The sequence below is a fragment of the Mercenaria mercenaria genome, chromosome 2 (genome assembly GCF_021730395.1).
Source record: "Mercenaria mercenaria strain notata chromosome 2, MADL_Memer_1, whole genome shotgun sequence".
In the NCBI taxonomy this organism is placed as follows: Eukaryota; Metazoa; Mollusca; class Bivalvia; order Venerida; family Veneridae; genus Mercenaria; species Mercenaria mercenaria.
The window spans coordinates 19,240,844-19,266,980 of NC_069362.1; the positions used below are offsets into that span (position 1 = coordinate 19,240,844).

General features: G+C 34.2%; 1 protein-coding gene across 1 annotated transcript; it reads right to left on the bottom strand.

Moving 5' to 3' along the window:
* LOC123563434 (myoglobin-like) lies at positions 1-26,137 on the bottom strand. Its single transcript, XM_053531727.1, has 13 exons — positions 25,925-26,137; positions 11,992-12,087; positions 10,876-10,995; positions 10,326-10,444; positions 9,429-9,528; positions 8,684-8,801; positions 7,451-7,502; positions 5,383-5,452; positions 4,477-4,552; positions 4,039-4,137; positions 2,312-2,408; positions 1,779-1,858; positions 1-1,405 (listed from the first exon to the last, which is right to left on the bottom strand). Exons 1-13 carry the CDS (start codon positions 25,997-25,999, stop codon positions 1,338-1,340), a joined length of 1,170 nt encoding a protein of 389 aa, XP_053387702.1. The 5' UTR covers positions 26,000-26,137; the 3' UTR covers positions 1-1,337.

A 26,137-nucleotide genomic window follows, 5' to 3' on the forward strand; every position in this document is an offset into this window, starting at 1 on the left:
AACATCATCAAAGTTTCCCTAAGCTGAGATATACTATCAAATTTATCTCTTCAGAACAACAACCTCTACATAACAGTGATATCTCCCAAAGGGTGTTGCTCTACAGAGGTTGCACTGTACATTTAAAATAGTACAACTGGATAAACATACACACAAGGCTACTGATTATGTACACATAAACTATCACATCTATTTTAAATTTGAGTAAACTGTTATTGTAGCATTTTTATTAATGTATACTATAACTAACAAAAGGAGACACAGTTAAATTCACAACCACATTGTTACCCAAATTCATTTCCATTTGATTTGTTTGCACCAAATTTTTAATACTGTCCTTCAGTTCTCCAACTCTTCCTATATGTAAGCAACAAACATCAAAGATATCACAGCCTTGACTCTCTCTACGGGCAGCCATTACCACCAAAATTAGCATATGCACAAGTGATTCAGTGCAGTACATTTCAATGTTGTTTGGTCTAGTGTTCCATCCTGCCCAATGAATTGTCATCCAAAGCATTGCATTTCAACATCATTTTGATTAATACAAAATGTACGTAACTTAAAGTAATGTGTTTATTTTTTTTGTGTAGGTTAACGTTGCATCAACATAATAATAGGTCATATCGCAACTTTCCAGCTTTGATGGTGGAGGAAGAACGCAGGTGCCCCTCCGTGCATTATTTCATCTCAAGCAGGCACCTGGGTAGAACCGCCCACTTTACATAGGCCAGTAGTTAGATGGCTTCCTCACATGAAGAATTCAACGTTCCAAGTGAGGCTAGAACCCACATCGATGAGGGGCATGTGATTTGAAGTCACATGTTTAAAGAATGAGAAGTAATACTTGATGCAATGCACTGCATCGAGAATTCATTTGACAAAACATAAACATGTGCAGTGTATGTGTACGTGCAACTCCTGCTTCTAAACAACAACTAAAGCCAATACATTAAAAGTATACTACACCCAAAATCCATATTTGAAAGTATGAACAATTACTACATATCATTTATATAAACATAACATTAACATGTTTATGTATATTAACTTAATACAGTATTGATGTGTACTACAGCTAGGACACTGGAAGTTATTTTAACAACTATCTGTTCCTGCATGATATTTGACGAGGATTTTTAGCATTGCAAGTAAATATCTAAAGATAAAATACAAGTGAAAGATGGATAAAGGATATCTTTAATGATAATTCTGTGGTTGGTATTAAATTTAGGACCAAACAGCACTGAAATATTTTGCAATGAATGGCTCATTCACTGACAGGTTGTATATTCATTAATTATGGCAGTAATGGCCTCCCATACTTCTCAGTATCCTCAATTTTCAGTTTCTTTCAAGCAATCAGATGTTGTGCTGCGTAAACTTTTTAAGAATGGAAGTATACCTGAAATGTTAAAATAGTATACTCTAAGCATAAATAAATTATCATTTATGTAAAGCGAAATAAATATGTTTGGCAACATTTGCTTTTTTTTTTCATGAAAACATCACAAAACATATGAAAACAAATGAGCCGCACCATTAGAAAATCAACATAGTGGCTTTGCGACCATCATGGATCCAGACCAGCCTGTGCATCTGCACAGTCTGGTCAGGATCCATGCTGTTCGCTAATGGTTTTTCTAATTGCAATAGGCTTTGAAAGCGAACAGCAAGGATCCAGACCAGACTGCGCAGAGGCTTAGGTTTGTCCAGAAAACTAGTAGGCTTAACATTTTTAAAAAGTTACATAAATATTAAACTTTCTTATAACTTACTTGATCCACCAGTACCCATGGTAGCTAATGACTCATAGTCCTTGTTCCTTGATTCTCTATTTGCCATCAGTACTATGTATCTATAAAAAGAAATGAAGTGAGCATTAAAACACTATGACACAGTCATAAATTCCATAAGAATTAATCCTCCAATAATAATAATAATTTTGCTTTGCTTACTTTGTGTTTAGCACTATTTTAAAACAGTACTTCAGTTATGAAACAGTGAGCAATTTACCTAACAACTTTTCTTGGATTCTGAACCAGTACAAATCTATTTTCTGCAAGTACAATGTATTGGTAACTTCCTCACATATACGAGAGGTGGAGGATGAATGATTTCAGACACAGTGTCTTTTACCACAGAGAACATACGTCTCGCATGGGTTTGAACTCACAACCCAGAGGTCACCAGACCTGCACTCTCCCTACTGAGTTAAGTGGACAGACCCAGTTATTATAATGACCTCAAAACTTAACCTTTTCAGTTATTTGAATGTGTTTCCATGAACGATTGCAGAAAAATATCTTACTTGGTTACAATCTGTATATGATAGCTCCTGAAATCTACCACTGCCTTCACACACTGATTGTAGGCTTCTCTTAACTTAACACAGTCACATGTTTCCACTGATAAACAGAAAACAGACATAATTTAACTGAGGAAATGTGTATTAAGATCAAGTGCATGACCTAAAACCAGGAAATTTGCAAATATCATGTCTTGTGAGTAAAATCACTTAATGATAAGATATCATCATTCAAACATAATTTCAGTGAAGACTTTCTTTACTTTTAACTGAAAACATTTTTAATATTTCTGTTTAGTATCATTAACAAATTTCAAATACATTTATTCAACAGAAATTTGTAGGGATGGGAACGAATATTCGGATATTCGAACATCAGCCGAATATTCGAATATAAAAATCAAATTTGAATATTCATAAATTAATGTATACTGAGCATAGTTTATTTGGGGCAATATAAGCAGCTATTTTTTTCAGAATAGAACCGTTTATTCTGTCGTGTTTTTTTTATCGTATATCAAATCAATAAAGATGTCCAATTAACAACTAAAATGCAATGCATAATTGGCAGGGGCTACCGTTACGGATTAACAGTTTGCAACAGGTGTAAATGTGATACATGTAAAAAATTGTCTAATTAACAAAAAAGTTGCAATGCATAATTGACAGGGGTCATCGTTACGGATTAACAGTTTGCACCAGGCATAAATGTGATATCTTTTAATCTTTTGTTAATTTTTATTGGCGCCTTTTTTATGTAACAAATTTTAGAACATTTTTTTTTCAAAAACAATACCAAACTTGTAGATATTGGCGATCTTTTAGCAAAATTTTGTAAGAGATTTCATACCGTCCACAGATGCGGTTTTCATCCACAGCGCCCGGGCAATCGGCCGTATTTGAAATAAATTTTGAAGTAGTTTATAATAAAATCAAGAAATAATATATGATCATATTGAAGGAGGTTTTAGTCTGCCTTCGTTAAGTTTGTCAGCTTTGTCGGCTTTTTACACGCCGCTAGAAAATGTTCAAAATGGCAGCGGTAATACAACAGCGCGACACGTAAATTGGACGACTGCTATTTTAGATAAAGTTGCGACAGTCTAAATTATAATCGATTTGAATGTTTCTTCTAAAAATCTGAATTAGTTTAATATGTTTATGATTATACTGACAGAATCTTGAAATAAAACACTAGGGTCGGCGGGTCTAACTAGGTAGGGTCAGGTTACCCGAAACAAACATTTTAGACCTTATTATGTACGATGTTTAATGTTTTAAACAGTGGAATATATTGTGTATATGCCAATCACTAATAAGAATTTGAAAATTCCATTAAAACATGCTGAATATTTGAATATATTCAAATATGGCAAACCGAATATTCGAATATTGATTTCAGTATTAGTTCCCATCCCTAGAAATTTGCATTCCGAATTATTTGTTATGTAATCTATGCTTATTTTCAAAAGAGATGATACTTACAAATTTCTTTATTCTAGGTCATACACAAGTTCTTAATACACATTTCTTAAAAATAATTATGCCAATTAATCAGCAAGTTTATAAACCAAAAATGTATCATTAAGAAAATCTCTCAATACATGGAACTCCTTCCTGCATGGTCCAACAGCAGCAAAATGATAATATAGCAGACTTTAATTAGTGTGCTGCAAGTCTGAAAATAGGTTGCAGTCTAACAACAAATCATGAATGGTTACAATACTTACCGACAGATTTTACTTTTGATTCTCGCTCTATGGCAGACAGAAACTCTCTATGAGATGGGGGCATGTAATGTCTCATATTCATCAGAAAGTCATTATTTTCTGAAAATAGAAGGTGATGAATATGAAATCCTTAAATGACAGTTTAGATTTCATTGTGTGTTTACTGGTGATGACTATAAGTAAGTCTAAATACAAACAGACAGAAATCATCAAGCTTAAGAGTCTTGTAACATAATGGTGTAATTTTCACTAATATATCTGTAAGGATCATAGGTATGGATTGAGATTTCAAGCAATCCATTTTCAAATGATATAAGGTTAACCAAATACATGCTGTCAGTATCAGACTTTGAGTTTGAGCACAGGGAGGTATTCCAGAGATCAAAGTTCTAGCAATCAAAGTTGGTCTGTAATTATAAACTTTACTGAACACCACACCTTGGCTATGTTTGACCCCTAGAATGGCATCAATACACTGTATTGTTGAGCTTTGTGCAGCACTGCCACCAGTCATCTAAAATCCAACATTTATAAAACATCAATCAGATATTTCCTGGCAAGCTCAATTTCAAAACGTAAAAGAACTATCTAGATATACATCACATCAAACATTGTAACAAATTGCAAACTTTTAACCCTTAGCCTGTTAAATTTCTAAAACAGAATAGTCCATCATTCAATTCGGACAGTACCATTTATTATCTTAAGGGGTGTTCACTCAAAATTTACTGACTGAATAGCAAACAGTGCAGAAAATGATCAGCTTGCAAGCCGCCCGTGCAGAAATATTTTCCTGTTCTCAGGAAATCCCAGGATTACCCTGGGATTTCCAAAGATTCTCTTAGCAAGGCTGCAAGACAGTCCTGAAGACAGGACTTTAACACTAAAAGACATACCTTTTGATTGAAAAATTGTCCTGTTCACAGGAAAAAGACAGGATTTTTTCTAAAAGATACAGATTGAAAGACGGTAATGAATTTGAAATGTGATCTGGTAATGGTCTAGTAAGAAAATTACTGTTCACAACAAATGTGAAATTTGTTTTACTATGCAGAAAATATTTGAAAGAATTTAAATGTGCACAATTTAGAAATTAACTGAGAAACTTCAGACTTTTAAAGACACGTACAATGTTACCAAGCCATTTGCATTTCACAAAGCCTGCGAATTTTTCTAAATGACAATATATACTGTAAACTAATAACAGACCAACAGAAATAAAGACATTTATTTGATAGAACTGGTAAGAATATTCATCATTCATCATTTTCATACTGGCAATAATAATGAGATATAATATGAAATAGCAACCAGTCTATTATATTGAAAACAGATTTAAGTTACCTTCATTGGTTTGTCATTGACTCCTTCATATATAATACCATCTGGTAGAGGTGATCCAGCTCCACCCCATCTAGACAGAAAGTACACAATTTCTACACCCTTACTGACATAACAAAGCTATTTCCAAACAACAGTACAATTTTCATTCATCAGTCAAGCATGACTCTTATTTTCATTTTCCAATTCAAAGCTGATTTAACCTATGTAGGAATGAATGCAGCACGTTTGATATAGACATTTGCTTGCACTGTCTTTACTAACAGTAGTAACAAAGGGGTGGGGTGTGAAGTTCACTGGAATGAGAAAAAGGGATGAGTGTTAAGTTCACTGGAATGAGAAAAAGGGATGAGTGTTAAGTTCACTGGAACAAGACAAAGGGATGGGGTATGAAGTTCACTGGAACCAGACAAAGGGGTGGCATGTGAAGTTTACTGGAACCAGATGAAGGGGTCGGGTTTGAAGTTCTCTGGAACAAGACAAAGGGGTAGGGTGTGAAGTTCACTGGAACGAGACAAAGGGGTGGGTATGAAGTTCAACGGAATAAGACAAAGGGGTGGGGTGTGAAGTTCACTGGAACTAGACAAAGGGGTGGGTGTGAAGTTCAACGGAACAAGACAAAGTGGTGGGGTGTGAAGTTCACTGGAACCAGATGATGGGGTGGGGTGTGAAGTCAGCTTGAACCAGACGAAGGGTGGGTGTGTGAAGTTCACTGGAACAAGACAAAGGGGTTGGGTGTGAAGTTCACTGGAATGAGACAAAGGGGTTGGGTGTGAAGTTCACTGGAATAAGACAAAGGAGTGGGGTGTGAAGTTCACTGAAATAAGACAAAGGGGTGGGGTGTGAGTTTATCACAAAGCAGAACACCGATCCATCAAGATAATCCAGTTTTAGAGCCTTGGATTGGTAGAAAGAATCTTTTTATAAAGAGCTATTAAGTTACACATCTAAAAATTATCTGTGGTAGTAAGTAAAGTTGCACTTTGTCCAAACAGCTGCAACCGTAACAAATGTTAAACTTGTAAAAACTATAAAACAAGAGCACCGCCTTGCGGGTGCTGACGCTCATCTGATTTTTTTTGTGTAACAGAAATATTGTCCTACCCATGATTTAAAGTCTAAAAAGGGCCATCATTCTTGCAAAAAGCAGGATAGAGTTATGTTTCTTGATGTACAGTGTCCACTTATGATGGTGAAAAACTGTTGCAAGTTTTAAAGCAATAGCTTTGATAGTTTATGAGAAAAGTTGACTTAAACATAATACTCAACCAAGAAAATGATTTTCTAAGTCCAAAAGGGGCAATAATTATTGCAAAAAGCAGGATGGAGTTATGTTTCTTGCTGTACAGGGTCAGCTTATGATGGTGAACAAGTGTTGCAAGTTTCAAAGCAATAGCTTTGATAGTTTAAGAGAAAAAGTTGACCTAAACATAAAACTTAACCAAGAAATCTGATATTTTCTAAGTCAAAAAGGGGCCATAAATCTTGCAAAAAGCAGGACGGAGTTATGTTTCTTGCTATACAGGGTCAACTTATGATGGTGAACAAGTGTTGCAAGTTTTAAAGCAATAGCTTTGATAGTTTAGGATAAAAGCTGACCTAAACATAAAACTTAACCAAGAAAACTGATTTTCTAAGTCCAAAAGGGGCAATAAATCTTGCAAAAAGCAAGATGGAGTTATGTTTCTTGATGTACAGGGTCTGCTTATGATGGGGAACAAGTATTCCAAGTTTCAAAGCAATAGCTTTGATAGTTTAGGAGAAAAGTTGACCTAAACATAAAACTTAACCAAGAAATCTGATATTTTCTAAGTACAAAAGGGTCCATAAATCTTGCAAAAAGCAAGATGGAGTTATGTTTCTTGCTATACAGGGTCAGCTTATGATGGTGAACAAGTATTTCAAGTTTCAAAGCAATAGCTTTGATAGTTTAGGAGAAAAGCTGACCTAAACATAAAACTTAACCAGGCAACGCCGACGCCGACGCCGACGCCGACAACCGCTCAAGTGATGACAATAACTCATCATTTTTTTTCAAAAAATCAGATGAGCTAATGACACTGGAACTTACCCTGTGAGGAAAGGTCTCATCACGTCATAGAATATTTCAGCAGACAATTTCTCTGAAGGAAATATACAAATAAACTTTGCAGATAGTTATCAAAATCATATATTTGTTGATTAATTTGCAACTTTCTATAATTTCTGCAGTCATAGAAATCATCTTTACATTTTTATGACATAACAAACTTAACACAATTATTTTAAATAAATCCTTTGCTTTTCGTATTCTTGCAATCATTCTAGCATAAAACTGCTGTTATTGTCACATTTCGGGTGTTTTAACAGGAGAGAAAACGTGTGTTAACAGAGAGATTCTCGTGCTCATGTGCTGTTATAACACCTTTTTATATATGCGAGTTCCGTGGCAAAGCGTAAACGTCATTCAGCCCCAAAACGGATAATTCAAAACGAAATGACGTCAACGTAAAAACAGCTCAGACATTCCCGTGCATTTCATGGAAATTTAATGACGTTGAGGTAGGATGTATTCATTTATTAGTACTTTTTCCGCTTTTTATGCTAGAATAGCGTTAGCGCATGTTCATTTCGTGTTATAACATCTGCAGAATCCCTCGGGATACGTTGGTACCCTCGCCCTAAGGGCTCGGGCACCAACCAATCCCTCGGGATTCTGCAGACGTTGTAACACGAAAAAACATGCGTTATCCATACAATATAAGGTTAGAGTTAGGGTTTGAAAACAATTTTCAAGCCATGGAAAGCTGAAAAAATTTTGAACATTCATGGTGAATTGAAACAGTAATAACACAATGGTGTACTCACAAACAAGTGAATAATATACTGATCTACAGAACTACTTGATCTGAACAGGGTTTTTTTTTGCAGAGATAATGAATTATGGTACCAGTAAGTTTCCAAGAGAGAATAAGTCAGCTATAAAATGCCAGATAAAACATGAAACAATATGGTAATGGTATATTTTCATTGAAAGAACATTTTTGTGAAATGATTTCAAAATTAGCCCAGTGGTTTAGGAGATGCCATGGCATTTGAAGATGTTCTGTTTTTAGGTGTGGCTGCCATGTTTTTTGACAAATCAGAATACTTGTAACAATCTTGTTAAGCATCTCCCAAGGAACATTTGTGTAACATTATTTAAAAGTCTGTCAGGCAGTTTAAGTTATGCTTTTTGACAAATTCTAACAATTTTGGTAGAGGGTCATCAAAAACATACTAGCTAGGAGCAGAGTTTCAGGTTTCCATAGGGATAAGGACTTACCATGCATGGTGGACACAGTTTTCTGCATAGACTTTACTGTTTGTGTGGCTTTGATGAGACAGTCAACCAGTTCCTGTTTATTGTTAAGTTCTGCATAGTTAAGTACCTGCATCAGGTTCTATAATAACAAAATAGGTATGATTATAATAAAGACAAACTAACTGGTCTATCTTGGACAGACTTCAACAAAAAATTCCAACTGAAAACTTGGTCAAGCCTTAAACTTTAGACACTCAAGTTCAGTTCAGCTCTTATAGCCTTTAAAATTAATACTGACAGAAGCTGCTTATTCCAGATTAACATCACTAAGTGAACCCCTACTTCATCATCACCTGTAATCACTTGCCTCTTACCTCTGTGGGTTTGAGTCCTTCTGAAGTAGCCATACGAGGAGGATGCTCTGGTGGTTTGCAGGAGGCCGGTGGTTCTAATTAAACAGGTGCCAACTTCAGCCTGTAATAATACCTGGAGGTTCACCTGGTGTCTTTCTCCTTCATTAAAAGATTGAATGCCACCATGTGATCTGAACTGTGTCACATGTGATTTGAATTGTGTCATTGCGACGTAAAAGCAGACAAGCAAACACTGATCAGTAGTTTTTTTTCAATCACAAACATTGACCAAATGATGTAATAATGACAACTGACAAAGAAGAGAAAAAGCAGAGATTAACTGCTATATATATATCACTATAAAGACTAGACATTTTCTCATAACATCATAAAAGACATACAAAATTAACAACCTGAAGACCTTCGGCAAATGCCAGTTCAGTTCGTACTGTCACTGTTATAAACCATTCTGCATCAGAACCTCCAGGTAACTTATATAAACATTCCACAGTTCTGGAACAGAAAGTTGTCATATCTGTGATATCTGCATGTAACAGCATGAAGCCATGACATTAAGCAACTTAAGAAATAAAGTAATATTTTTTTCTTTTATCAAATCTGAGTGCTTCAAAATACATAGTAGAATATAACTAGAAAACAGATTTTAATTTGACAAACTGATTATCTTATCAGATTTTATTAATTCAAATGTATATTGCACATGTGTAAGGGGGTGCAAGTACACAACTTAACATGTTGATAATAAATTTCATGGAAAAAATGAAAGAAAGTTAATGATGTTCTACCATTTGGTTAGTTTGCAATGTACAAATAATTATGTGGATTTTCAAACAATTAAAGGGCAATTACTCTGAAGTTACTAAAGAGATCCTTACACTACCACATTATCGTGATCTAAATTCAAGTTTCACAGTTCTAGATCAAATATGTCACAAGTGATGAAGCAGAAACTGCCATATTTATACTACCCTACATAGTTAACAGCAGAAACTAGTATGCGCTACAACTCTGGTGTTACTTGGGCAATCTGACTGAAACTTGATGGGCTGCATTTCCCTTTAGTGGTGAACATGTATATGAAGTTTTATTGAAATATTCTGAACCACTTCCTACATATGGCTCTGGATGGACTGATGGACAATGCCAAAACTATATAATAAACTCTGCCTTTGACGGGGATTAAAATTCCTTACACTCAGATAGATTCGAGATCAACACAACCAGTATTACCAGAAATTCATAATCTTCTAATTATACAATTGTGTTAATTTCAAGGTTATGCTACGTACCTGCCATCATCAGTGTATCTCCAGTTGCACAGAACAAGACTAGCATGACATATAACAGGTTGAAGACCTACATATTCAGACACACCACACCATGGGACAGACAGATTCTCTGGTAAAGTCTGAAATACAGGTTTCAGAAATGTAAGAAAGGAAGTCAAGGGTAAGTGCTAAACTGAACGCCAACATTAAATCGCCTCTATTTGATGAAGCCCATGTCAAGTGTACAATATACTGAACAAAGGTTAGGGTTAGGTTTAACATAGGTTTAATAGAATAGCAGGTATCATGAATTTGCAGATTTTGAATTATATATAAAAAAGAATGAACATTTTATCTGTTCTATGGAATTAAATGAACCAGAAAATCAATGAAAACAAGTCCCACCAAAACAATTATGATTTCACAATATCTAATATTCAGCCATTGACAGGATCCATGCTGCGGATGCGCAGGCTGGTCTGGTTCCATGCTGGTCGCAAACACACTGTTGGTTTTCTCATGGCGTGGCTCATTTGTACAAGTGCAGACACTAAGGTTATTAGAAGCCTACCTTTGCTGCTCCACTATCTCCCTCCTGCCATATATATCCTACTGCTATTAAAGACAACTGCAGATGAGCCAGTCTATACTGTCGATGACCATGTAGTTGTTTGAAGTTTAACAATGTCATCTGAATTACACAAATTGATACTGTATTAAAAAGCTACCTAAAACAGACACATAGAGTTGTTTATATATATAATAATATGTCTCTTCTTTAAATCCTGTATCTTAAATTACCTAAATTGAATATTTTATGGTTTTAGAAAGTAAAACCTAAATTTTGCAATTAAGGAGAGAGAGAGAGAGAGATGCTTAAAAATAATTATATCAATATGTACTACAACACCCGTAGCTGTAATATTTATCAAGAGATGGTGAAGAAATGCAACTGATCACATGTTTGACATCACGGGAGTGTAATAAAGCCATTATACTTAAAAGTGATAATAAACTAGTGTAATAAAGCTATGACGTCGATGTCATTTATAGTATAGGAGCTGTTGGTCAAATTGACTTGTTTATTTAGTAAAAGAGAGTAGAATTTTTCATGTTTCTACAGGATTTGATTAAAAGAATATTTAATTTACATTTGTGACTTGCCACATTGAATTTATTAAATTCGTTGAATAAAATTAATAAAATGCTAAGCAGAGCCTCACATTTTATAATTTTATTCAACTTGTTTAATAAATTCAATATGATGGACACTCATGTAATATCCTCTAAGTATTCACATATCTCTAACCTTTAGCCTGCTGGCGGCAAGTGATTCTACCTTTTCAACCAGTGCATACCAAGATCAACCTGCACGGATCATGGTCTTCACTGTTCGCTAGTTCAGTCAGTAAATTTTCAGTAAAAGAAATTATACACATGTTTTTAACTTTCAGCCTTCTTGCGGCAAGTGATTCAGCCTTTGTGACCAGTGCAGACCAAAATCAACCTGCAATGATCATTGTATTCAGTGTTCGCTATTCAGTCAGTAAATTTTCCGTAAACACCCCTTCGAATAATAAGTGGTATTGCCCAAATTGAATGATGGATCAGACCACTTTAGAAATTTAGAAGGCTAAAGGTTACTGATATATATCTGCTATAGAAGAACCATATAAATCATTTTCACCTTATGTACAGCATCTCTTAACTGTTTAGTCTTCACTAATTCTGGCATTGCTTTGGCAACAGAATTCCATTGCTGAAAATACTCTGGCAGGTATTCCTGAAAGCATACAAACTTTTATTTAAAAGAAAAGAAATTGTCTTACCTTCTTGGAATTGACAGGCCAAATCCTATATAAGAAATATTTGTTTATTTCAGCGTAACACTGAAATATCTTCACCAAGTAAAAGCCAGATGCAATATTTTTCCAAGTGGCAAAGTCACTCATGAAAATGTAAAACATAGTGGTCGTGAGTGCAAGGTATTTTGTTCTTAATACTTTTTATGTATTTTCATTTTTCATGTTCATGTAGATATTAAAATATTGTAATATTGTAATGTTTTATCATGCTATACGTATGAAGAGACGTAAATAAACTCTTGTGTTAAATTCTTTAAAATTTAAATTATCTATAAATCAAACAAGCACATTGCTCATCTACTTCAAATAATGCTACACAAACAGAAAGGAATTTTGTTTTTTCCAGTGTAAGATTGGAATAATATTTTCAATCATCAGACGCAATATTAAATTCTTGAGTGTCCAAACCACAGGTGAAAATTCAATATCTGGTGTATGTGAACGAAAGATATTTCGATTCTACCTGCAAAGTAAACAAGTTTCTTTCATATTACATATCCTTTGAATGTTTTTTTAATCAAATTATACTACACTGGGCAACATTACATGCAAACCTTCTTTTTAGCTTTCGGTTTTGGTATTGTATTTTCTAGTAAATACTTCTGTATATCTATTGATGTACGAGGGCTGTTAAAAAATAACCTAGACTTTTGCTGTCAAATGTCGCATATTGTGTAAATAATCATGTGAACTGTATCGTTGTAAATCGGAATCTTTCTGTATTTTGGCTATACATTTTTTGTAACATTTCTGCTAATAGGTGAAGCGCTTCGAACGTTTTTATTACCATAGCTATGCATAACCGGCGCAGTCACTTTTTGATCTGTCGTGATTTGAATTCGATTGCTAACGTTCGCACTAATAATAAACTTCTTTGCTCAAAAAAAATGCCCCGAAGTGTAGCAACAGGTCAGGGAAACATGCACCTAGAGTATGGCGTCATTCCGACGTGTATGGCGGAGGAAAACAACTTTTAAACAAAGTGAGTGTTACTGTTTATAATGCATGTAATGTCGTCATCGACTCGCACGGATACTAGACAGTTGCTTAATTATGGATACATTTGGGCGAACAGCAACTGAAATTCATAAACTGATGAAGCAGACGCCACAACAATGTTCAGTCATCTGTGTCTTTATCTTCAAGTAGTACAAACGATTCTCAAATGGTCCAGAATTGCTTAAAGACAGCGAAGATAGAGGGAGAAACGAAAAAAATGCGAATGGATATTAACGCCAATGTATGACGCCGTAGATAAAGACCAAGTACTCACGTTGAGTACCCTATCCAAGATGCACGGCATAAATGTTAATACATTTTTAGTATTTTAACCAAACTATTTTTTATGACTAAAATATTGCTCATGAAAATTTATAAAATAAATTTACAAATATGAATTAATGGAAACTTTATGAAAGCATCACAATGTAGGCACGATGTCGTTAACGTCGTTGAAATATGATCGCCGTGCGCCGGGTCCGTGTAAGTGACTGTTTTCGAGGAAGTGTAACTCCTACATGCATGGTCATAACCACGTCAAATTTACAGTGCACTTAGTAGAAAGATTACAAATAATGATGGTATATTTCTTTTTTTGCTTCATTAAAGTATACAAAAGCTATAGAAAAAGTCTACGTAATTTTTGAAGAGCCCTCGTATAATGGGAAGATTTTCATGTTCAAAATAGTCTGTAACAAATTAATACTAAAAATATATAAAATGAAAATCCCATTTTTTGAAACAGTGAAAGTTTCAAATATAAGTACCATTGCATTTCAATAAACTAATGAAATACTTGAAATAACAAGAGCTACTTGACAAAACAGCAAGCTTTACTATTTTGATGCTAGCTAGCAAAACAGTGAAATTAAGAAATATAAATGTTAAATAAAAATTTTGTTAAAAAATTCTGAACAGTAGATATTTAGATCAAGTATCTTTAAGCTACTTTAAATTGGCATACTTCATTTCATGACACCATGTATACTTCTATGTAATGGGCATTTTGATGGAAAAAAGTAAAAAAATGATGATTTTGCTTCCAGAATGGAAAACAAATTACTATATTTAGCAACAAATTTCCAGTAAGCAGGGAAAAACCATAAAATGATTTCCCAAACGGGAACTTTGGGAATTTCCTCTACTGTTTTTACGAAGCACAAATCAACAAAATGGATGACAAGGCAATGTATTTTGCATAAAACAAAGGTTTAAAATATTAATACACAACTTTATTAATCAATTAGACCTATTTTATCAAACCTGGTCAAATTCTTTAAAATTTTTGAACTTGTCTTAATATTGACATCCCCTTTCCTAATATGAACACCTTTTAGACAAGTTAAAGCATACCAAAAGTTCCTTCTAGGGCACATCTATATAAATATAAAATGATCATCTTGTAAAATTTTGGTTGCAATGTCTGTTTTATACTGACAAAAATGTCAAGCAACTATTTACGCTAGTTATTTAACATAAATTGTTAAATCTAACAACAAATTAAATCTGTAACCACTTTCAGTTGAGTAAATACGGCAATAAGACATTGACCCGGTAAATCCATTACGATTCGATGCGTGAATTTGTTGCGCATAATTAGAGGGTCGCAATGGGGTTTGTTTTCACATATTAACCATGCATTTGAAGGTAACGATAATATTTAGTTGTTTACATGTAAATTTGCTGATATATGTCCATCTGTTTGTACGTATGTTATGTTCTTCAAAAATGGATGAAATAAAAGAATCAATCAACCATCCTCGGGTTTAGTAATATGTAATCCACGGAACACATTCAGACAGAGAGTCGCCTCAATCAGGAAAGAATAGTTTTAACGTCAGAGGTTATTTCTAAGGTCACGGAGTTTGATTAGCCAGCTTTTAATGAAACAGCTTTTGATATCAGTAGCTCAGTCAAGTGTGACTTTCCAAATTATAATGTTCCTTCTCAAGAGAAGGAACAATAATTATATTGATTAAGTTTTTAGCAGACAGTATTTATAAAAACTTTGTATCAGTTTTATAAATGTTTTAGCCATTCATGATTAATTTGCCAATCCTATTCTGTTGTTCATTTCACATGAACACCGGAAAAAAGTTTCATTTCTTATATTAACCAACATAGTGCATGTGCATCCGCACAGTCTGGTCAGGATCCATGTTGTTCACTTTCAAAGCCTATTGCAATTAGAGAAACCGTTTGTGAACAGCATGGATCCTGACCAGACCGTGCGGATGTGCAGGCTGGTCTCGATCCATGCTGGTCGCAAATGCACTATGTTGGTTTTCTCATGGCACGGCTCAATTTTCTAAAAGAACATATATCAGTTACATCGGTTGTACACATTAATTTGTATGTCTTATCTGTGTGTCATTTGCAGAATATGTTAAGTGTCTGAGCACTTACAACCCAGTCCCTAGACTAGCCAATAGACTGATAATAAATATATTTCTACATTTATCCCATTTTTGTCGTATTCAATTTCAAAGAGACAAAAGCCAGTCTATTTTAGAGATTTTCAGTTCACTACATTCAATCACAAAAATGTAAAAAGATATATCACAGTCTAAGAGCTAGTCTATTTCAACCCCTTCAGGCAATTCATTCCTTTTGTCACTTGATCAGGACTAGGAAAGGATTATCTGTAAATTTACAGATAATCTATAAATATACAGATTTTTTTATCTATAAATTTACAGATTGTGTATATGACAAGAGGACCATGATGGTCTTGAATCGCTCACCTCTTCCCACATGACCCAGTTTTGAGTATGACGTCGTTTTTTCTATTATTTGACATAGTGACCTAGTTTTTCAGTTCATGTGACCCAGTTTTGAACTTGACCTAGATATTATCAAGATAAACATTCTGACCAATTTTCATGAAGATCCATTGAAAAATATGGTCTCAAGAGAGGTCACAAGGTTTTTCTATTATTTGACCTATTGACCTAGTTTTCAAAGGTACGTGACCCTGTTTTGACCTTTACCTAGATATCATCAAGGTGAACATTCTCACTAATTTTCATGAAGATCTCATGAAAAATATGGCCTCTAGAGAGGTCACAAGGTTTTTTTATTTTTATATCTACTGACCTAGTTTTTGACCCCACGTGACCCAGTTTCGAAACTGACCTAGATATCATCAAGGTGAACATTCAGATCAATTTTCATGAAGATCCATTGAAAAATATGGCCTCTAGAGAGGTCAAAAGATTTTAATAATTTTATACCTACTGACCTAGTTTTTGAGCGCAGTTGACCCAGTTTCAAACTTGACCTAGATATCATCAAGATGAATATTCAGACCAACTTTCATACAGATCCCATGAAAAATATGGCCTTTAGAGAGGTCACAAGGTTTTTCTATTATTTGACCTACTGACCTAGTTTTTGAAGGCACGTGACCCAGTTTCGAACTTGACCTAGATATCATCAAGATGAACATTCTGACAAATTTTTATGGAGATTCATTCACAAGTATGGCCTCTAGAGAGGTCACAAGGTTTTTCTATTTTTAGACCTACTGACCTAGTTTTTGACTGCACATGACCCTGTTTCGAACTTGACCTAGATACCATCAAGATGAACATTCAGACCAATTTTCATAAAGATCCCATGAAAAATATGGCCTTTAGAGAGGTCACAAGGTTTTTCCATTATTTGACCTACTGACCTAGTTTTTGATGGCACGTGACCCACTTTCGAACTTGACCTAGATATCATCAAGACGAACATTCAGACCAACTTTCATACAGATCCCATGAAAAATATGGCCTCTAGATAGGTCACAAGGTTCTTCAGTTATTTGATCTACTGACCTAGTTTTTGATGGCACGTGACCCACTTTCGAACTTGACCTAGATATCATCAAGGTGAACATTCTGACCAATTTTCATGAAGATCTCATGAAATATATGGCCTCTAGAGAGGTCACTAAGTTTTTCTATTTTTAGACCTACTGACCTAGTTTTTGACCGCATGTGACCATGTTTCGAACTTGACCTAGATATCATCAAGATGAACATTCAGACCAACTTTCATACAGATCCCATGAAAAATATGGCCTTTAGAGAGGTCACAAGGTTTTTCTATTATTTGACCTACTGACCTAGTTTTTGAAGGCACGTGACCCAGTTTCGAACTTGACCTAGATATCATCAAGGTGAATGTTCTGACCAATTTTCATGAAGATCTTGTGAAATATATGGCCTCTAGAGAGGTCACAAGGTTTTTCTATTTTTAGACCTACTGACCTAGTTTTTGATGGCACGTGACCCAGTTTCGAACTTGACCTAGATATCATCAAGGTGAATGTTCTGACCAATTTTCATGAAGATTTTTTGAAATATATGGCCTCCAGAGAGGTCACAAGGTTTTTCTATTTTTAGACCTACTGACCTAGTTTTTGAAGGCAAGTGACCCAGTTTCGAACCTGACCTAGATATCATCAAGGTGAACATTCTGACCAATTTTCATGAAGATCTTGTGAAATATATGGCCTCTAGAGAGGTCACAAGGTTTTTTCTATTTTTAGACCTACTGACCTAGTTTTTGATGGCACGTGACCCAGTTTCGAACTTGACCTAGATATCATCAAGATGAACATTCTGACCAACTTTCATAAAGATCCCATGAAAAATGTGACCTCTAGAGTGGTCACAAGCAAAAGTTTACGGACAGACGCACGGACACCGCGCGATCACAAAAGCTCACCTTGTCACTTTGTGACAGGTGAGCTAAAAACTGATGAAATCACATTTATCATCAAAACCGCAGCTTGAAATTAATTGGTTTATTTACAGTATGCATAGATTAAGGTCATTTGTGAGATACAGCCATTTTTGTACATTTTGATTTTTTGGCATAAGTCAACGGAAATGACTGAAAGTTACAAATTTTGACCTTTATTTATGCAAACCAAAGTAAATCAATTAATTTCAAGCTGCAATTTTGAGTCTAAATATAATATAAACTAGTGGAGTGCCAATTTTGAAAGATCTAGACAGGCTGGACAAAAGTACCAAATTTTGTACAACGGTAGCTTGGGACAATATAAGACTTTTGGCTATAAGGGCCAAGTTCACAACTATTTGGAATTCTATTTTTAGAACATTCAAAATGGCCGCCATTAAAACAAATAGCTATTTTAGTAAAACTTCATTCTTGATACATATTTATGTGTAAACTGATTCATGCTTTCACCTAAGGTCAAGTGAAGCATTTGCATAAAGTTGGGTCATGCTACATAACGGTCTGTCTGTACATCCTTCCGTACGTACGTTAAAATGTCTTCTTTTTCAAAACAAGACGCTTTTACGTACATACATCATAAACTATGTAATGTGCTGCTTCATCTTCATTGACCTAGAGGTGATGAATACGTGTGACGACTAATTTTTTGCAGAAGACATGTTCCTTTTTGTTTCGTTCGTCCGTCCGTCTGTCTGTATGTCTGTCACAAAATAGTGTCTGCTCTGTCTGTTTAGTCATAATGAGACCACATGTGGAACGCAACTTCAGTTTTATATTATTGTTGTACATTGTAGATCAAATGATATAAAGGCAGAACTTAATGTCCACTAGTAACTTGGTACAAATGTTTGCCCTAAGATGACATGCAGATGGCAATTCCATTCATCCTTCAATTGATGGGAGACATGGTTCATTTTCATTAATGGCTCTTTTTGCATCAAATACATGTTGTTCTTTTTGTTTTTGGTAGTTTTAGCATCGCATTAACACAATTATAGGTCATATGGCGACTAAATAAGCTTTGTGATAAGCTTTGTAATTTTCATAATAGAACAGATATTACGTATATGTATATAAAACCTCTGCATTCAAATAGTTTTATTTTGATATAGCTAAGAATCAATATGGTATTACAATATCTATAAGAGCTTTATTGAAATGAAAAGTTTAGAATGTTTATTTAATGATTATGTCTTTATTTACTGGTTTCTTGTTATGATTAATCATTTACAGGTGCTTACATGATTTATATGCACCCTCACTTCATCTTTTGCATGAACAAATAATTAAATCAAAACAATTTTAACATCACTTGCAACTGAAAACTTTGACCTGTGACACAGAACATTTTTCCTGGTCAAATCATAGAACCAAAGTCTTCTGGTGTGATACTATTCATGTTTAGTTTGGTCACATATCACGCCAGAGCCTATTGGTACTGGAACATTTTTGTTGGGATAAGTCACTCGTCAAGAAGCTGTAGGTAAGGGAAGCAGTTCTCTAGCGATTAAGGTGTTGGCCTCTCGACCCAGGGTTTGATACCCACTTGGAGCATGACCAAAAAAATAATGAAGTGGAAAACCACAGGTCTCCTAACACAACATAAATGAAAATGTTACAGGCTCGGTTTAACTGAGCCTGTTCATGGACGGTAGTGGAAGTGCAAGCAACCGTTCACGCCCTCTAGCCCTGGGTTGAGCAGAACTCAACATTTACACATGTAGTAAGTACCAGAATGTAATTTAGAGACATCCGCAGATGTTTTCATACGGCGGCGCACATGGAACCTTCAATGATGCAGTGCAATTCCATAAAAAGTGGCGTATGGTCCCCAGACAAAATAATGGATGTGCCCTAAACAAGAAAACAATGTGCAGAACTAAACAAACTGGAATTTATAAAGGGAATTTGTGGTTATGGAGCCTGTATATCACAGAAACCGCCAAAAGACAAAATTAGAAGCCTTCTCAAATGACACCAGTACTCGATTTTTCAGGAAATGGACTCAAGTGTGTTCAGATAAGCTTCAAGCTTTCATCACATTTGAGCTTAAAAATAAATTAGTATCAACTACAAAGCTATAGTTATTCATATAGACAAGAGATGGAATTGATGTATGCACAGGCATTTTGTGAACATAATGATACCTTATTTCAAAAAAGCCTCTTCTTTTATGTAGACATTCTCTTCTGTATGGTGATAAAAAAGCCAAAAGGAGATATAGATAGATATAGAATGCTGACATTTATCGCTAAAAGCTCTCACATAATTATGCTATTTATGACAACTCTGTTGAACTTGTTATGCATAAACTTGTAGTATTTTTATATAAGAACAGCATGAACATTCCTAATACTATCTCATATAATGTACAAAAGGGTTCAAGCGATGTCAAAATAAAAAAATAATTAAGCAGTATCAGTTTTTTGTGACTTAAAAGTTTGCTATTATATAGACATTCTCCTCTGTATGTCTATGATGATAAAAAGCATGCCGAAAGGAGATATAGCTCCCATATGATATGCTAATTTTGACAACTCTGTTCAACTTGTTATGCATAAACTTGTAATATAATGACTGTGTGAGCATTACTAATACTGTTATATATATGTATGAAAGTGTCCTAGCAATGCCGAAGTTGAAAAATTAACACCAAGTACCCGGTATAAGTTTTCTGTGAATTTTATAATATGTTACATTCCACTGGCATTGGATTCTGATGCTCTTTGTAACTTCAGGCCTATTTTAGAAATGGAAAAATGTAAATTCCCTATTTTGCAAGTAGTTATACTGCTATGTCTACATCTTTTATTGTATCGGCTAAATATTTACAGTTAAAGGACAAAAATATATAGCCTTCATTTCACTACAAATTATATCATCAAAAGTATATCTTTATGACATATTCCTTATGAATAGATGAAAAAAACAACAAACTATGCAACAAAATTGTATAGCATAATGAAACAGTCAAAGCCTTGACTACTGCATACATGTATTCCCTTTTAAATACTTCGAAATTTCCCACTTAGATCAAAGACATCAATTCCTTCTTTAAACGATGACAACATGAACATGTCTTAATAGATTTAAAACAGCATAATACGCAATAAAAGAAAAGTGATGAATTATTTTCTCTTTATTTTCAATGTTAATTTAGTATGTTTTCATCACATTGGCTTAAAATGGCATATTAAATTGCTAAAAAAAATGGAAGAAGTTGTTCGTCCAATTAGTTAATCTATTTCAGATATACTGATACATGCATAATTCATTTATAAGCGCAGTATTTTTTCTCAACATGTAAAATACATAAGCTGTTTTAAGTTATTATCATTACATTGATTAATAAAGCAATTTGCATTTATTTATGCTAATAAAGGACCTTACACTTTACCTAACTCTATAACCTTGAAATAACCTCTAGAATGCAACAGCCGATAAAAAGTTAGATTTGTTTTAGATAATATAGGTACATGTAAGCAGTAAACGCAAATGGTTGCTTGCTATACAAGATCTTATGAAATAGGTACATGAATCAAACGTGATTTTGAATAGAGATTTAAAGAAAATGTTCCCCACAACCATATTTAACAGTTGTTCAACATGCCTAAGTACTTACCAAATAGGATATTTTGTCATGTCTGTTTGGGTGAACTTCACTTTGTTAAAATTCCATAAAGTTAAAAACCGATACAGTAACTCTCAACAAAGAGAATATGCGTAATTACATGGTTTTTAAAAGCACTTCTTTCAGTGCTGCACATGTATTTATCATTTTATATAAAAGAGAGGTAATAAAAAGAACAAGACTCAGTAATATTTTCTACTATATGTGAATCATACTTAAACCTTTGAAAAATTTGTTATTAATATTAAAAGTATCAAAACTAAGATTTACCAAGTTATTAATATATTGTATGTCCATAACAACACATGCAGCAGTCACATAATAAACAAAGCCATTATGGCCCTTTAAGCAGTTAAAACAAATCGTTTTATACATTGTTTTGCATTTTTAGCTGGGTATTTCAGGAACAATCACTTTATTTCACAGCTGCACATGAATATTACAAACAGCAATAGGCATTTAACAATTTATAGAATAAGAAAATGTCAACAATCATAAAGAACTCAGATTTAGCATAAACAGCTGTTCAAAGATATATGATTTTTGCAACGGACAGACGGACGGAGCAAATAATAACATGCTTCACCCAAAAGTTGGTCAGACGTATTCTTTTCCACTACAACAAATTAAAGAATACAGAATTAAATTCTAGCTGCACATTACGGGCTCATCTAATAGTTATACGCACAAGTATACTGTTTAAAAAGCCATTTTTGACGTACAGACAGACGGATTTACATACAGACCAACGTGAAAATTGACATCACTTCATACAAATGCATCACTTGACCCTAGGAGTAGGTATGAATCAGTTTACACATAAATATGTATCAAGAATATGATAAAACTAACTTTTACTAAAATTGCTATTAATTTTGTTTTAATGGAGACCATTTTGAATGTTCTAAAAATAGAATTCCAAGGAGCTGTGACCTTGGCCCTTACCATACATGTGATCTCCCGTGCGGGAGGGTCAAAATCCCGAAATTTTCACTTTGCCTCCCGTCTCCTGACCAAAACCATAATTCTCCCGCTTTTCAAAAAAAAAAAAAAAAAAAAAAAAAAAAATCAGTATTATGACTGGGTTGATAATTACCGAGGAGTGCCAAACATGTTTCCGCAGTAAATCAAAGTGTCACCGACTGTTGTGTATTATACATGTTTGTCACACATGTAGCTGGAGGAAAGAGTTGTTTTTCACAGGTGAATTTTGATAAAATGATTAATTGTTTGTTTTGACAAGTTAAAGCATAGCAACAGTTCCTTCTAGGGCATATCTATATAAATATAAAATGATCATCTTGTAAAATTTTGGTTGCAATGTCTGTTTTATACTGCCAAAAAATTTCAAGTAAGTATTTACGCTAGTTATTTAACATAAATTGTTAAATCCAACAACAAATTAAATCTGTTACCATTTTCAGTAGAGTAAATACAACAAGACATTGACCCGTTTAATCAATCACGATTCCATGCGTGAATTTGTTGCGCATAATTAGAGGGTCGCAATGGGGTTTGTTTTCATTTATTAACTATGCATTTCAAGGTAACGATAATATTTAGTTGTTTACATTTAAATTTGCTGATATATGTCTATCTGGTCGACTGAATGTATGTTATGTTCCTCAAGAATGGAGGAAATAACATCCTTGGGTTTATTAATATGTAATCCATGGAACGCGTTCAGTCAGACAGTCGCCTCAATAAGGAAAGAATAGTCTAAAGTCAGAGGTTATTTCTAAGGTCATGGAGTTTTATTGGCCAGCTTGTAATGACAACAGCTTTCGGTATCAGTAGCTCAGTCAAGTGTGACTTACTGAACTATAATATTCCTTCTCAAGAGAAGGAATAACAAGAGCACCGCCTTGCGGGTGCTGACGCTCATCTGATTTTTTTGTGTAATAGAAATATTGTCCTACCCATGATTTTCTCAGTCTAAAAAGGGCCATCATTCTTGCAAAAAGCAGGATAGAGTTATGTTTCTTGATGTACAGTGTCCACTTATGATGGTGAAAAACTGTTGCAAGTTTTAAAGCAATAGCTTTGATAGTTTATGAGAAAAGTTGACTTAAACATAATACTCAACCAAGAAAATGATTTTCTAAGTCCAAAAGGGGCAATAATTATTGCAAAAAGCAGGATGGAGTTATGTTGCTTGCTGTACAGGGTCAGCTTATGATGGTGAACAAGTGTTGCAAGTTTCAAAGCAATAGCTTTGATAGTTTAAGAGAAAAACTTGACCTAAACATAAAACTTAACCAAGAAATCTGTTATTTTCTAAGTCCAAAAGGGGCCATAAATCTTGCAAAAAGCAGGACAGAGTTATGTTTCTTGCTATACAGGGTCAACTTATGATGGTGAACAAGTGTTGCAAGTTTTAAAGCAATAGCTTTGATAGTTTAGGATAAAAGCTGACCTAAACATAAAACTTAACCAAGAAAACTGATTTTCTAAGTCCAAAAGGGGCCATAAATCTTGCAAAAAGCAGGACAGAGTTATGTTTCTTGCTATACAGGGTCAACTTATGATGGTGAACAAGTGTTGCAAGTTTTAAAGCAATAGCTTTGATAGTTTAGGATAAAAGCTGACTTAAACATAAAACTTAACCAAGAAAACTGATTTTCTAAGTCCAAAAGGGGCAATAAATCTTGCAAAAAGCAAGATGGAGTTATGTTTCTTGATGTACAGGGTCTGCTTATGATGGTGAACAAGTATTCCAAGTTTCAAAGCAATAGCTTTGATAGTTTAGGAGAAAAGTTGACCTAAACATAAAACTTAACCAAGAAATCTGATATTTTCTAAGTACATAAGGGGCCATAAATCTTGCAAAAAGCAAGATGGAGTTATGTTTCTTGCTATACAGGGTCAGCTTATGATGGTGAACAAGTATTCCAAGTTTCAAAGCAATAGCTTTGATAGTTTAGGAGAAAAGCTGACCTAAACATAAAACTTAACCAGGCAACGCCGACGCAGACGCCGACGCCGACGCCGACAACCGCTCAAGTGATGACAATAACTCATCATTTTTTTTCAAAAAATCAGATGAGCTAATAAGGGATTAGACAATCAGGGCCTTTTCGGATATCGGCCCATTCTTAATGCCAATTAGGCTCCATTTTTTACCAATTTGAAGCAAAAAAACTCCCAGTCATAAGAAATAATTTCCAGCTGAAATGAATTTTTTTATTATTCAAAGAAAAGTTTTGTTCGGTAATTAAATCACATAAATAATTGTTGGAAAAACCAACTCTTTACTATTTTTAGAATATGATTGTTATTTCCCCTAATGCAGTTACGCCATTTTCTTCCATTGTTTACCAAAATAATTGCTACTAAAATCGAACTTATTTCATTGAAAATTAGATGAAAATACACACTCATTTATTTGATAACATCAATCTACATTATTTTGGTAAGGGTAAATACATGTTGATACATTTCTGTTTTCTGTTTTTCATGTCAAAATCATTAATGATCAATATTTATATACGAAAGTGGGTGGGGTAAGGAATTTACATAATTTATGAGTTGTGTTCAGACCAATTTAGAGCTTCGTTTTCTTTTCTTCAGTCCTCGAGTAGAATAATGTTAATGCATGTTCACCACCATTTCAGACCTAAATGGAGACATTGCTTCTACAAATTTAATCTGTTAAGAAAGTTTAAAGTTAGAACAAGAGGGAGCTTCTGTAAGACAGCATGCTCGACTTTTCTCAGCGATTGACTCTGAATTAAAGCTTTGCAAGTAAAAGGGGAAATTAAAGCTTTGCCAGTAAAAGGGGCAAAATAGTCAATAGCTTTGAATGTAACAGAGATATTGGACATTATATAAATCTTTAACCAAAAAAAATGTAAATTAAAAAGTGGCATAACTCTGTCAAAATTCAGATCAGCAGTTATGAGGATTGTTTCTTCTGGTGTAGACTTATGCGTTATTGTTGGGCCTAAAAAGTTGGATTTTGTCTCAAAGTTTTGTGTCCACAGTCTGAAAGCCAGGGCCTCTTCCCAATTTCGTGATGAAAAGCCCTGATCAACAGGTCTAAGAAAATGGTTATTTACAGATTATCTGTAAATCTACAGATAATCTATAAATTTACAGATTTTTCAATCTATCAGTTTACAGATCAAGTGTTTAGCTTAGTTCCAATTCTTCATAAAATTTGAAAAATCTAGACAGACCGGACAAAAGTACCAAATTTTGCACAGAGGTTGTGACCATTATGTAACATTCAGACAAGTCAAACTATCACATCATGCTACAATTCTCATTTGAAGTATTCTTTGATTGAAACAATAAACACGTGTAACTAGGTCAACACGTTGTAGACAATGCTTCTGCACGTGCAACTTTATACTGTTTATTGATCTTACCAGGGGTTCTTCTATCAAAAATCCAAATTCATTTGAAATATGGTATTTCTGAAGCGAAATTGACGACAAGTTCATAATGTCAGACTGACTGCAATCATCTCAAATGATAAAAATTGTATTTGACAGATCAAAGAGCTATAAAAATAGTACTAATAATACTTCTGTGGACAGATGTCCTTTATGCTACTTTCGTTTTACACAAATTATGTAAGG

Coding starts and splice junctions, on each gene's coding strand:
- LOC123563434 (XM_053531727.1), bottom strand. CDS start 25,999: ATGAACTTGTCGTCAATTTCGCTTCAGAAATACCATATTTCAAATGAA. Junction 8,802..9,428: donor CATTTGCCGAAGGTCTTCAG/GTTGTTAATTTT, acceptor TTGTTATTATAG/AACCTGATGCAGGTACTTAA. Junction 5,453..7,450: donor ATGAGACCTTTCCTCACAGG/GTAAGTTCCAGT, acceptor CTTTCTGTCTAG/ATGGGGTGGAGCTGGATCAC.